Raw genomic sequence first — 15,332 nt, forward strand, 5'->3', positions numbered from 1 at the left:
TAAAAAAAATGAAATTCATGCAACATTTTTCAGTTGTTCATTTAAGAGAAAGAAACACCGGTCTGCTAAAAGTAAAGAGAATGGAGGAGAATATTACTCTTCCAAGCAGATTTAAGGTTACATATTCTTCAGACAGAGAACTTAACTAAAATATCTAGAAAAAACATTTCATGCAATATAGAATTGTTTCAGGGTTACACAAAAAACCCATGAAAAAAATCAATTCATTTCTCTACTCCATAGTACCACTTGCAAATAAGGTTTCCAACGACAAAATGCAAGAGAAGATACCCTTGGTAATACTGGATGAATATTTAACAATTACTTTATATCAAGAGAACAAGATTCAACAGAAGATTACAGCTTCCAGTAAACCTGTTCACAAGATCAGCAGATATACGAAAACATGATATGGCCACTACCTGCAAATTCCCCATCATGTCACTAACCACCCTAATGTGAACATATATCACTTTTCCTTCAATGTTGCTGGCTCAACAGCCTGGAACTCCCTCCTTTACAGCACTGTGCATGTAGTTACACCATATGGACTGCAGCAGTTAAGAAGCTCACCATCACCTTAAGCATATTTAGGGATGGGCAATAAATGCCGACCTTGCTAGTAATGTCCACATACCGTGAATTAACTAAGGAGTCTTACAAAGTCAGTTCGATCAAACGTGCCTAATTGCTTAAGATTAAAATAACTCACAGGTATATGAGCATCAGTGCATTTAAATAAACTTCTGTGACCATCTTCAAGGAGGAAAATACTAAATTTTCAGAAACCAAGCGAGAATGAGGAACAGTTAAAGAGGGTAGAAAAAAAAGGATATACTGGTATTAGAGGCAATTCAGAAAAAATCCAACAGGCTTGAGATAAAAAGGCTGGCTTATTGAGAACAGCTAAACAGGTTAGGTTTTTATTCATTAAGAGTTTAGAATAATGAAATATAAAATATGCAAGATCCTGAGGGGCTCAACAGATTAGATGTTGAGATGGTATTTCCACTTGGAGAGCCTTGCTCTAGGGGATGAAGTTACAGAATGGAGGGACATTATCTGAGGCAGTAGGGAATTTCTTCTTTCAGAGGTAGTTGCAATCTGGAATTCGCTACCTTTGAGAATCGTTAAAGCTATATCACCGTCTTAGGATCAGACTGCATTTCTGGAGTGCAACTTGTAGATTATGCAGACTGCTGTTATTGAATATCGGTGGTGGAAGGAGTGGATAGTTGTGGATGTGGTGCCAATCAAATGGGCTGCTTTGTCCTGGACTATGTCATGCTTCTTGAGCATTGTTAAAAGCAAAACTCATTCAGGTATTCATTCCGCATATTCTGTTACACTCCTCACTGGTGTCTGACAGACGGTGAACAGGATTTGAGAATTAGGAGGGGAGTTATTCGCCACAATGCTCCTAGCCTCTGACCTATTGTACCCCCTGTACTTACATCGTAAGTTGAGTTGAGTTTCTGGTCAATGGAAATTCCTGGATGTTGATAGTAAGGGATTCAGTGGTGGCAACGTCATTGAATATAAAGGTGCAGTGGTTAGATGTCTCTGATTGGAGATGGTCACTGCCTGGCATTTGTGTAGCATGAATGTTACTTGTCACTAGTCAGTCCAAGCCTGAATATTGTCCAAGTTTGTTGTATTTGAACGTAGACTGCTTTAGTATCTAATGTGCTGAATGGTGCTGAACATCCCCACTTCTGTCCTTATGCTGGAGGGAAGGTCATTGATGAAGCAGCTGGAAATGATTGATCCTAGTACACTACCATGAGGAACGCCTGCAGTGATGTCCCGGAGCTGAGGTTACCTAACCTCCAACTATCACAATCATCTTCCTATTCACTACATATGACTTGAACCAGCAAAGACAGTTTGCACCAATTCCCATTGATTCCAATTTTGCTACAGCTCCTTGATGCTACACTAAGTTGAATGCACCTCACCCCTGGAATTCAGCTCTTTGTCCATGTTCCTACAAAGGCTCTAATGAGGTCTGAGTGGGCCTGGCAGAACCCAAACTGGACTTAAGTGAGTAGGTTTTTGCTAAACCGATATCACTTCAGTATTATTGGTCAATTATCATCAGCACCCACCACCTTTGCATCCAGTGCCTCCAACCATTTCTTGATATTTTGTGGAATGAATCCAACTGGCTGAAGACTAACATCTGCAATGCTGGGGACCACTGGGGGAGGCAAAGATCAATCATCCACTCTGCATTTCTGGCTGAAGATTGGGATATTTGTTGAGCCTCCTCCTCCCCAGTGAGTTGTTCAACGGTCCACCATTCACAACTAGATATGGCAAGACATCAGAGTTTAGATTTGATCTGTTGGTTGTGGGATTGCTTAGCTCTGTCATCACTTGCTGCTAATGCTGCATGCCATGCAAGTTGTCCCTTTTCATAGGTTCATCAGGTTAACACCCAGTGCTATTCCTGGCATACCATCCTGCATGCTCCACTGAATCTGGGTTGCTCTCCTGGATTGATAGAAATGGTTGAGTGGGGGATATGCCAGGCAATGAGGGTACAGATTGTGCTCCTGTATAATTCGGCTGCTGTTGATGGCCCACAGCATCTCACGATGCTCAGTCTTGATTTGCTAAATCTGTTTAAAGTCTGTCCCATTTAGTATGGTGATAATGCCATACACCACAAAGAAGGTATTCTCAATGTGATGGCAAGACATCACATCCACTAGGACTCAACATCATAAAAAAAGGATTTTCCAGAGGCCTGATAATTCATTCTGTATGTATTTACTGAAATATAGGTACTTTAAAGAAACTAGGAAAGTTCTTTTTATATATATTTTCATCTAAAACACCATTTTATAGAAATAAGATTTTTGATAACATTTAGAGCTATCTTGATAAACAAAATTCAGTTTTCTTTCTTATGGGAAGGTTTTTTTTTAAATGCTTGACATATATTCAAAAACTTTTAAACAGGAAATTATCTCAGTTACTCCTAAATTTAGCTTGTTCTTCTATTACTACTAACTCACAGATAAGGCTTTTTCTTAAGTATCTTCTTTGAAGAAAACCACACTACAGATATAAATCAGAATATTTTACCAAGGTAAAAGAAAACAAACTTTCTAATAATTTGTTGTCCTGAGTATGGCATTTCAGCTAAATTTTCTTTATCCAATATATATTTGCATCTTGCAACTAAAACAAAGGAATTAATTTTCAATCTCTGATTGATATTTTGTCAATAGAATATCTTATTATCTAAAAACATATCTTAGAGAAGTTTTTCTAGATGGACTCTCACACACCTGTGTTGTTAAATTAATTATAGTTTTAAGTTTGTTATAGTGGAACCCTCCAAAAAATAATTATAGAACTTAGTAATAATGTATTTACTGTTTATTGGGGATGGTTAGTAACATCTGTCATTACTTCATTCCCTTACCTCTTTTTAAAATAATCTTTCTTCCTTTTATATCTCAGTTGAAATTGAGACAAAAAGCTTTTTTTTCCACTCAGACAACACTTTCTGTACTATTTCTCCTTTGCATATTTTATTCAACAATAGGTGTTTTTATATAATTTAATGTAACAAAAATTAGTGGCAAGGTAAGTAATAATGATGACAGAAGGATGTAGACAGGTTAAATGTAAGCAAAAATTTTACAGATAGAATATAATGTGGAAAGATGTGAAGTTTTGTAATTTGGCAGGAAAAATAGAAGAGGAGAACATTATTTAATGTTCAGAGAAAGAATGAAGAATACTGCAGCACAGAGGGATTGAGGGATCCTCTTAAATAAATCATGAAAAGCTAGCATGCAGTTCAGCAGATAATAGGGAAGATACATGGAACACCAGTCTTTACTTCAAAGCAAATACAGTATAATATAGTGAAATATTCCAAAAGCTGTTCAGGGCAGTGATCAGATTACAGCTGGATTACTGGTTTGTTTTGGTCCTCTCATCCATACTGACATTGGAGGTAGTTCAGGGAATGTTAACTAGTCTGATCCTGGATATGGAAGGACTTTTTTTTATTATTAAGAGATATTGATTAGCTTGGGCTTGTACTCATTAGAGTTTAGAAGATTTGAGAGGAGATCATAGCTAAACAATTAAGATTGTAATACAAGATACAGAGAGGTTGTTTCCTCTTGTTGGAATGTCTAGGGACACAGGGTGTAATCTTAGAGTAGGGAAGTACCATTTAAGACAGAGACGATGAGTACATTTCTCTCTGTTGAGTTTGGGAGGTAAATTCAAGGCTGAGATAGACAGATTTGTAATTATTTAATAGATTAAGAGTTACAGGAATAAGGCAAAGTGAGGTTGAATGATGGGGAGAATTCGATAGGTTGTCTGGCCTACTTCTATTCCTAAAATTTACAGTCTTATAGTGATTAAAGACCCCACTGTAACTACTCTATGATGCTTACGACTCAAATTTTATTGCAGATTTATATTCCTGTATCCTTCCCACTTGCGGGTGATTCAAGATGGTGGGAGAGTAGGACTCTTCCGCCAGAACTTGTCTTCTCTGTTCACTTTTTTTCCATTTTGTGTTTTTCTTTCCTTCTTGACAATGTCCTAAACTCCTAGCCTAAGCAGGAACTCAGAGCATGGTCATCTCCAGGCCTGGATGCCCCTTCAGGTGTACATGTTTGATTTCTCAGCCCGACAAGATCTTGAAGTAAATCCAAAGTTGCCTGCCGGCCGCCTGACTCTTGGGGAGAAGCCTGGAGGCTAGATGCCAGCGTGGACTGGGATGGAAGGACTGTTATTCTGAACTTATTTCTTTTTATAATATATTCATATGAACTGCAATGCTGTACTTTTAAAATATCTTTATTTTTCTAATTTTTTGTCCCCTTAAGTTGTAGTTAAGAGTCTGTCTTTGAACCTAAAGTGGTACCAGAAGTAATGACGACTTACAAACTTTTCACTGTACACAAACTATGTGACATTAAAGCTGATTTAATTCAATTCTATACATTCAACCAAGCGATATAATTGCACCCTTCTTATTCCTTACCTTTAGCAAAATCATTCTTTCCTTGAACCCTCTGAAACATTCACTTTCTCAAATACAATACTCTCCTGCACCAAGAATGCCACCCTTCCACCTTTCTGACCACCATATAATTTGGAATAACTCAAATCCAAATCTGCCCTTCCTTAAGGCAGATCTCCACTAATATCATATTGTAAGCTCACAAGGCAACTTGTGCCTGTAACTCCCCAATCCGATTAGTTATACTCCGTGCATTCATACACATGCATAGTAACCCCGATTTAGATTTCATAGCTTTCTTGCTTATTCCAACTCCACCTGTTAACTTACTACGGAGATATCCACTTATTTTGACCCCACATAAATCAACACTCCCCTTTGAAAACCTTTGAGCATCTTTTCCTCTTAGCAAGGTGCAACTTACAATCTCAACATTGAGAGAGGGGGATAACCTGGTTAGTTGACAAGCAGTCTTTGCTACCATGCTAATATCTTCTATTTGAAACAATCCACACATTTTAATATCTTTGGATTTTGATGTTTTGAGCAAACAATAATAAAAAAAACACTGAATATAAAAAAAACTAACCGTATCAACACTGCTGCACCCCTTGAGTTTTGAGGAAGCACATGCTTTGTTGTCACTGTTAAATCTCAGTGTTAACTGTGGAAAATGTTTAACTTTCAAGAACTTTAATCCACGTACAGGGTACTGAAAGCACTTGATAAGGAAGAACACAAACAAATTCAAGGTGAATGAATAACACTAAAAAGTGAGATAGCGAAAAAACTGGGATTAGACAGCACTTCATTCTTGGTATAACGATACAGTTAAAGCTGACCCAAGCACAGCATTAACAAAAGAAAATTTTAGAGAGAAAACTAAAAGCTTTGCAAAGTAAATGGATGTTGCCAAGTTTACACTTAGCAAATGGTTGGTTTTCACAATTTAAATTGCTCCATAACGTTGCCTGCAACATTCAATATGTTACATTCACATTGCAACTACTTTCAACAGGCTAACACTACAAACAAAAAATACATTAGACCTACTGAACCACGTTTCTAATCTTGTTGAGATGGAACAATAATCAGGAACAAAGGAAGTGTCATTGAAACCGACTGTCAAAACTAACGACCGAATACACATCACCAGTGTTTTAGAATACATTTTCTGTTGTTTGTATTTGATTATGAGCAGTTCTACAAATAAGAACAAGTTTTAGGATTTTGCTATTCTCATTGTTGTTTGAAATTGGTAATCAGTAGTACACACAGACATTATAAAAATTTGATAATACAACATATTGTCACACAATGAAGATTAACTTTTTAGATATACCACATGGTCCGCCACCATTTGAATGGGCAATATCAAAGTTTAACTAGGTCCAGAAACGTCAACATTATATGGATAATTCTGTTTTCTCACTTTAGTTCCATCTGCATCTCTCAGCACCCAGGTACTTTCTTATATTTTTGCCTAGTTCCCACACCTCTGCTGAGTAAGTTTAAACCCTCCCCAGTAGCACTAGCAATACACCCTACATTTTACTTATTCCTAGCTCTGTTCAGAATCAACCCATTCAACTTAATCAAGTGCCACATTCTCCCTTGCCAGTCCCAGAGTTCCAAGAATTCAAAGACTTCTCTCTCTTGCTTCATATTTCCAGCCACGTAATTGTTTGACTTAGCTTCCTATTTCTGTGCTCATGTGCATGTGGTACTGACAGTAATCCGGAGTTTACAACTTTGGATACCTTGCTTGCTGCCTCACTCCCTAAATTCTGACTGCAGAACCCCACTACCCTTCCTACCTATGCCATTAGTACAAATGTGGGCCAGTCTTAACTCCAACACCAGAGGGGCAACAAACAATCCTGGAATCACACTAACAGCTGCAAAAATACTGGTCTGCTTGGCTATCAGTACTGCCCTTCTGTTCTTCTTTCTCTCCTCCTGTACAGTTGGGCCCCCATGGTAGCACAGGATTTGTTCATTACATTCCTCCAACAATACATCACCCTCAATATTTCTCTTAGATTGCGTGGCGGTCACCCACTCTCTGTTTGCTCCTAACTTATGGTGTCAGCACAGCCTTCGTTAGTAAAGCATTGTACCTAAAGATTACTTTTAAAGCATTTTCAAAATGAGGCTACCTCATGCAAAGTTATAATATAACCAAATATTGACATACTTGAATTGGCAACCAATGCCTGAAGGTAGTGAAGACAATCTATGCTAATCACATTGTTACACCATAAAGCAGCAAAAGCAATGGCTACAAGGTGAAAATTTGATTAATTCCATAGCAAAATGTATGCTTCTCTCATACTCTTAGACGTTATCACGTCATACATCAGGGATATCCTCAGTGAAAAGTGCACAGGTCTTAAGGATATTCATTAGGACCTAACATGTCGTTAAAGCAACAGGCATCAGGCTGTAACCAAACATCTAAACAGATGCACCAAGAGTGAAATGTCGGAAGTATCTCTAGTCAGAAGCACATTTATCTACACTATTGAGCAACTGGAAGAAACCAGACCTTTTTATAATTATCCAACAGCTCAAAAAAAACCTGAGATGTTTTCAGATATTAAAGAGTTAATTTGCTCTGCTGACCTGCAGGAAATTGGATGTCCCGAGGCGAGGATGGGATGTCGCTGACTTACAGGTAGACTCTAAGGAAATCACAGTCCCATCTTTTCAAAGCCATTTGCATGATCATTTCTTACTTATTCAATCGCCATTTACATTGTCTTCACCTACTATTTATTTTAATCCCCTATTCAGAAATCAATAAGAACATTACAGTTGGAATTTGACTACTCCCCTGCAGTTACAAAACAACGATTTGCAACAGATTTGACCATTAAGGGATATAGAACATAGAAAAGTACAGCACAGAACAGGCCCTTCGGCCCACGATGTTGTGCCAAGGATTATTCCTAATCTAAAATAAAATAACCTAAACTACGCACTCCTCAATTCACTGATGTCCTTATGCATGTCCAGCAGTCACTTCATCATCCCGAACGCCTCTGCTTCCACCACCACCGCTGGCAATGTATTCCATGCGCTCACAACTCTCTCAGTAAAGAACCTACTTCTGACGTCTCCTCTATACCTTCCCCCTAACACCTTAAAACTATGACCCCCTCATCCCAGTCAATCCTGTCCCGGGGAAAAGTCTCTGGCTATCGACTCTATCCATTCCTTTCATTATATACCTTGTATACCTCGATCAGGGCACCTTTCTTCCTCCTTCTCTCCAGAGAGAAAAGTCTGAGCTTAGTCAACCACTCCTCCCAAGACAAGCCCTCCAGTCCAAGCAGCATCATGGTAAACCTTCTTTGCACCCTCTCCAAAGCCTCTGTATCTTTCCTATAATAGGGCGACCAGAACTGCTCACAATATTCCAAGTGTGGTCTCACTGGGGTCTTGTAGAACTGCACAAAACCTCACGGCTCTTCAACTTGAATCCCCTGTTAAGAAAGCATATGGTATTTTGGCTTTCATTAACAATCCTATCCACTTTGGTGGCAACTTTGAGGGATCTATTCACTTAAACACCAAGGTCCCACTGTTCCTCTACATTGCCAGAATCCTGTATTTAATCCGATATTCAGCATTCAAGTTTGATCACTTTGCATTTATCCAGTTTGAACTCCATCTGCCATTTCTCAGCCCAGCTCAGCATCCTATGTCATGCTGCAGCCTGCAATAGCCCTCAATACTATTAATGGTACCTCCAACCTTTGTGTCATGGGCAAACTTACTTACCGACCCCTCAACATCCTCATCCAAGACATTTATAAAAACTACAAAGAGCAGAGGATCAAGAACAGAGCCCTGCGGGACACTACTCACCACTGACCTACAGGCAGAATACATTCCATCTGCAACCACTCTCTGCCTTGTCAGCCAACTAATTCTGATTCCAGACAGCCAAATCTCCCTGTATTCCATATCTCCTGACTTTATGAATGAGCCTACCATGGAGAACCTTACCAAATGCCTTTCTGAAGTTCATATACACCACATCCACTGCTGGACATTCATTGACTTGTCTCGTTACCTCCTCAAAGAACTCAACAAGATTTGAGGCATGACCTGCCCCTCACAAAGCCATGTTGACTGCCTTTACTCACACTATGCTTTTCCAAAGAGTAATTAATCCTGTTCTTCAGAATTCTTTCCAAAACCTTGCTGGCCACAGACATAAGACTGATTGGTCTGTAATTGCCAGGGATTTCCTTATAACCCTTCTTGAAAAAGGGGAACAACATTGGTTTCTCTCCAATTCTCCGATACGACTCCCATGGAGAGTGAGGAAGCAAAGATCTTCGCCAGGGGTTCAGCAACCTCCTTTCTCGTTTCCCAGGGCATCCTAGGATAAATGTGGTCTGGCCCTGGGGAATCATCAATCTTAATGTTTGCCAAACTTTCCAGCACATCAACTTCATCAATCTTGATCTGTTCAAGCATATTTCCCGTTCCTCAAAGTTCTCATTCACAACAATCCTTCGTGAAAACCGAAGCAAAAAAACTCATTCAGGGCTTCATCTATCTGCTCAGACTCCACACACAAGTTCCCTACCTTCTCCCTGACCGGCCCTACCTTCTCCCTGATCATTGTCTTATTCCTCACGTATGAGTGAAATGCCTTTGGATTCTCCCGAATCCTTCTTGCCAAGCCTTTTTCTTACCCCCTCCTGGCTCTTCGCAGTCCATTTCTGAGGTCCTTTCTGGCAAGCCTGTAATACTCTAAAACTGTGCTAAACCCCTGCTTCCTCCACCTTGCTGCCTTCTTCCTTTTGATGAGAAGCTCCTCTGTCCTCGTCATCCAAGGCTCCTTAATCTTATCCCTTCTGAGTACAAGGTGTGGGGCCTGGTGCTGGGATCCTGAAGCAGGGAGGACTCGGGGCCGGGGGCCAGGGCCCGGTGCTGGGATCCTAAAGCGGGGAGGACTTGGAGCTGGGGACCAGGGCCCGGTGCTAGGATGCCGGGGAGGGTTTGAGAGAACTCGGGGCCCGGGAACTGCAGGGAGGGACACTACCAGGAGCTGAAAGAACAGCTGCTAAACATTTGGTGCGTTGGCAACGAAACTGGAAAAGCTCAGCAGGTCAGCCTTTTAGTAAAGAGAAACAGAATGAGCGTTTGTTGAGAAGCGGAATGGGTTCAAATATCAGAGCATTGGAGCAGAGACAGAGAAAGTGAACTCCGTGGTTAGCACTGCTGCCTCACAGCACCAGGGTCCCAGGTTCGATTCCAACCACGGGTGACTGTCTGTGTGGGTTTCCTCGGGGTGCTCCGATTTCCTCCCACAGTCCAAAGATGTGCAGGTTAGGTGAAATGGCCATTCTAAATTGCCCGTAGTGTGGGGTGCATTAGTTAGAGGGAAAAGGGGTTTGGGTGAGTTACTCTTCAGAGGCTCGGTGTGGACTTGTTGGGCTGAAGGGCCTGTTTCTACACTGTAGGGAATCTAATCTAATCTCAGAGGAACAAATTTGTGCCTGACTCACAACAACTGCTCCTTCAACAGTCTCCACATGTCTGTTGTGCCCCCTCTGTTGGAACAATTGCTCCCAATCTGTATTTCCCAATTCCTGTCTGATCGCACCATGATTTCCTTTTCCCCAATTAAATATTTTCCCATGGTAACTGATCATTTGCATTTTCCTTGCTTCTGGGGATGAAGTGGTCACTGCACTGTGTCTCGAGTGGCATTTGACTGTAAGGGAATAGCTGGCGGTTATTTTGTGGGCATTACCAACAATGTAAAGATTTCATATAAAGGAAGGACTGTTTCCTCTGTTCAGAGAGCTTCCTGCAAGCATGGCGAGGAGTGTTCAGGGTTTCTCCAAAGCTTATATTGTACTGTGCTTAATACATTTTGCTTGTTCACAGAAGTTGGCATTTGCAGTTGCATCAAGTGTGTAAGAATCTCAAGAAAAAAGAACTTAATAGTCGGTACTCCTTTCTGAATCCTGCATGAACAGACTTTCCTTTCACAATTACCACACATAGTTCAGAAGATGGAAACCTCGACGATAATGACACCGCTGACATGGATGAAGATGATGCGTGTAATAATGGCATGTATGGGGTTGAGAGGGCTGAAGACACAGTAGAGATGCATAAACTACTTGAGGACATCAATTCAAACACAATATATTAAGGTTTCTATGCATGTAAATAAACAGAAATGTAAAACCAAAATCAAGACATAGCAGTGAGTTCTTAATTTCTGTTCAAAACTGAAGGCAGTAAATATAACTTCAAGGTAAATGCTTAGGGAAAAGATGTTAACTATATTCAGAAAATTACAGTAATAATTTTTGTGCTACTGTAACATAATATTTAATGATTTAGAAGGCGGGGAGGCAAAATTCAACATAGCAAATCTCCCAGCTTGGGTACATCATCTGACAGAAACACGTGACGGTAGTAAACAAGAGACAAAGCTGGAAAGTGAGTCAGGGTGAGCATGATTACTTTTTCATTACCAGTTTATGACCTTCATAACTAAAGGCTTGTGGTAAGATAACTGTCCGCAATGACATATTCTGCCACTGCTCACATCAACTACTCAACAAGAATCTGGATGTACACAAAACACCTGTTGAAAGAAAGTCCATACATGATAAAATCCATCAGATATATCTCTGGAAAGGTAGACAGTATATCAGTACTCTCAAACTTTATCAATTGCTCTCCCCTCCTATCTGTTTTATTCAATCTTATAATGGGGCTCAGTTCTTTTAATCTGTCAGCTTTCATAAGATTTCAAAGATTAACACTTTAATCTTTTACTTTGCTGCCACAAACTTTTTTTATTTCATTAGAGAAAATCAAGATACCTCGCCAAGCATTTCATTCTATAAAACGGAAGAATAAAATATTGAAAAAATATTTGAACTTCTTGTTAAAATTTTTAATTCAGAATGATCTTCTACTTTGATGACCAAGAATGGAGTGGAAGAACACAAATTCCCTTACAAAGTTTGACAATTTGCAAGTGCTGAGCTTTGCTGCATTTGTTAATGTGTTTCAAAAGTTTTAACCAGTTTCGTATATATGCACTATCAGAGCCCACAAACTATTGGAAATAACCCATGAAATGAGAACCTGCATAATGGGCATTTGGGAACAAGAATAAATGCCCTTGTGCAAATTACCAAGTTGCAGGATTCCTGGAAAAATATCATACATTCATGTCATACCAATCGCCTATGACATTCTAATGCACTGTCTTTTTCCTAAGTGTTTTACTCTTTCTCTTAAAATATTGTTCAACAATAGCATCAAAAGATTTCAGACTGGCATAACACCAACTCTGCACTGAAGTCATACAGTTTCCACCAGTTAAACTTTGTTTTCTTTTGCAGGTCTTGCCAGCATGTGAAAAGGAAACAGACACAATTTGTTCAAATTTATGTTGCTCTCCATTCTCTTGTCCCACACAAGCATCTGATGGCAAAGAAGGCCCGTTTGCTGTCAATGATGTGCTTGCATTCAGTGGTGATAGCCTATGAGACAGGTAATGTTTTGGATTGCTGTTTCTAGTTGGTTGCTTTGCTAAATAATGATGTGCAGATTTCCCATCTTGGTACCAGTTCAGCAAAGAAGCCTGTCTTGCCCTTACAGGTATCCCAAGTAAAGGAACTTTGGATTTCTGCTCTTTGAATAAGGGAACTCTTACTTTTCGCTTCATTGGCACTTGAATTCTGTTGATATTTTCTTCATACAATTTATCCTTAATATCAATCCTCTTCCCTGCATTCAGATTGCTGTCTTCAGTCAAGTCTTGCCAGACTTGCTTTGGTGGTACCAGTATTTTGTCATTATTTTGGAATGCCTCCTTATTGCTGTCAGAACTTGATCTTTCTATATACAATTTGTTTTTATTGGTGTAGTCTTGCTGCAGTTTTTCTGGTGACTCAAACATGACACCCTTCGGAATAACCAGAGATCTTAGTCTTGTATTCGGGTGAATGAGCATTTTCTTGCATGTTGCCTTCTTCTGCATACATTCTTTTAGAGTTCCTGGAACTTCGATTTGCTTTAAATCATCAATTGGACTGAGGTATTGACAGAAGTATGCCTCACATGCCTTAGTTTTCACCACAGGGATAATAGTACAAGGTTTCAATCTGGCCACAAACTCTTGCAATTCCTGAAACGAGGAGTGATCTGAATAGGGAACCACACGTACATCTTTGTGGCAGACTCTTATTTTTCGGCTTGTGGGAATAATAGCAATTGTAGGACACATTCGACTCCATTTGATCATGTTGAATCGGTTAATTTCATTCTGGTCTACGACTTGGATTCTTCCAGCTCCCACCTCCGAAGTGAAGACATTGCACAGTCCCAAAAGCTGAAACATATGAAGTCTCCGAGGACTCACCACAATCCAAGTTTTAAATATCATAGCCAGTTCTATTAATAATGATTCTTTGCCCAAGTTATATAGACCTGAAATTACAGACAGAACAACTGCTCAAATACAATGTGCTGAAGCAAGGTAAAAGTGAAAAAAAAAAGGAAGAAAAGGCAAAAAACAAAGAAAAATGAGAAAACAAAGTGTGTGTACATACGTTCTTTCATAATCACCAAGATGTTCTAATAAACTCCACAATTAATTGTCTTTTAAGTATCAGTAACTATTGGAATGCAAGAAATATATGCAGTCTCAAACAGCATTGAAATGATGCTGAGATAAAGACAATGTGCTGGAGAAACTCAGCAAGTCTAGCAGCATCTGTGGAGAGAAAAAAAAGTTAATGTTTTGAGTCCAGTGACCCTTTGAAGGGTAAAATGTTTTTCTCTCCACAGATGTTGCCAGACCTATTGAGGCACTTCCTGTTTTTGTTTCAGAGACAGAAAGAGAGATAAAACTTCACAATGCACAGCACTTTTGTGAGTTCCCTCTGTAAGGTTTCAGACTAGATTAATGTGCTCAAAGTTTTGGAACATGGCTTGAATCCATTACCTAATAACTTAGCAGCAAGAGTACTATCACTGAATATAATGAAAGGGTCTTTCCATAATGTCCAATCAAGGAAAATATTTCCTACAATCATGGATGCGATTTTTCCATGTTCTACAAACATTTCTATTTATACCCTTTTAAATGAGTTGCAAATTTGGAATCCATTTAAATGAGCATGAATCATTTAGGACTCATTGAGAGCTTGGTGAATAAAGCATCCAGTATCCTAGGCTTTGTTAATGAGTGCACATAGTACAAGAGCAAAGACGTTATATTAAACTTGCATGATACATCCGTTTGGCCTTAGCTGGGTATTAAGCTCAGCACTAGATGCCAGATTTCAGGAAAGATGGGAAAGCATTAAAGAGACACTCGAGGAAAGAATCTCAAGAATGTTCCAGGGATGAGGAACCTCAGCTGTGTGGTCAGATTTCATAAGTTGGGACTGTTTTCTGAAAGAGAAGGTTGACAGTAGATTTGATAGATGTCTTCAAAACTATGAGGAGGCAGAACAGAAGAGAAAAGGAAAAACTGTTCTAGTGTTAGAAGATAATGAATTAGATGGCAAATTTAAGGTAGTTGGCAAAGCAAGCAACAGAGGCCAGAGGAAAACATCTTCAAATGGCAAGTAGTTAAGATCGAGAATACACAGCATAAGTATATGGTGGAGGAAGGTTTGATTGTGACACTCAAAAAGGTACTTAAAGTATTATCTGAAAAGGACAAATGCACAGAATTTGGTGAGAAAGTAGGGGAATGGTACTAAATGCATTCTAAAAGTGCTGCAAACAACAGGCCTAATGGCTGCCTCCTGCTCTGCAACAATTCAGTGATTCAGTACTGAACTACCAACTATTTTTTTCCTGTGAGGTCACCAAAAGGCTGGGAAGTATAATGTGCAAACTCATATCTTCAGAACTTGACAACTAACAAAAGGATATCATTGCAAAAAACAAAATCTTTCCAGTATTCTTCCACTTTCTAAAGTCACTAACTGATACTATAAAGCAACATTAAAGATTCAGGAGACCTTCCAGTATCACACTTGAGCAGTCAGTCCACGTGTGATGGAATATAAGGAGTTGACCTTTTACATCCTTCTTTCTGATGGAGGTAATGATAGTTAGTTTTGGTGTTGGGGGGGGGGGGGGGGGGAGAAGAGAGAGAGAGAGAGAGAGAGAGAGAGAGAGAGAGAGAGAAGAGGACTGTTATGCAACAAAAGCAAGAGTCACAGAAGGGTCCCCACACATCCCCAGTCTTCTTGGAGTAGTATCCTCTCCAGCACTCATTTGTGATTATGCACAGTTCTTCTCTATGCTTCCTGTC

General features: G+C 39.5%; 1 protein-coding gene across 4 annotated transcripts in view; it reads right to left on the minus strand.

Annotated features, from left to right (window-relative positions):
- Positions 1–11,818: 11,818 nt before the first annotated feature.
- The window catches only part of LOC140467183 (5' exonuclease Apollo-like), a 191,327-nt gene continuing 187,813 nt past the window's right edge, over positions 11,819–15,332 (minus strand). For all 4 annotated transcript variants that reach the window (XM_072563357.1, XM_072563355.1, XM_072563356.1 and 1 more), the window contains one exon: positions 11,819–13,489. In XM_072563357.1, coding sequence (XP_072419458.1) covers positions 12,252–13,489 — 1,238 coding nt within the window. In that variant the 3' untranslated portion in view covers positions 11,819–12,251. The remainder of the gene's footprint in view (positions 13,490–15,332) is intronic.

This window comes from Chiloscyllium punctatum, chromosome 45 (assembly GCF_047496795.1).
Source record: "Chiloscyllium punctatum isolate Juve2018m chromosome 45, sChiPun1.3, whole genome shotgun sequence".
NCBI classification, from domain to species: Eukaryota; Metazoa; Chordata; class Chondrichthyes; order Orectolobiformes; family Hemiscylliidae; genus Chiloscyllium; species Chiloscyllium punctatum.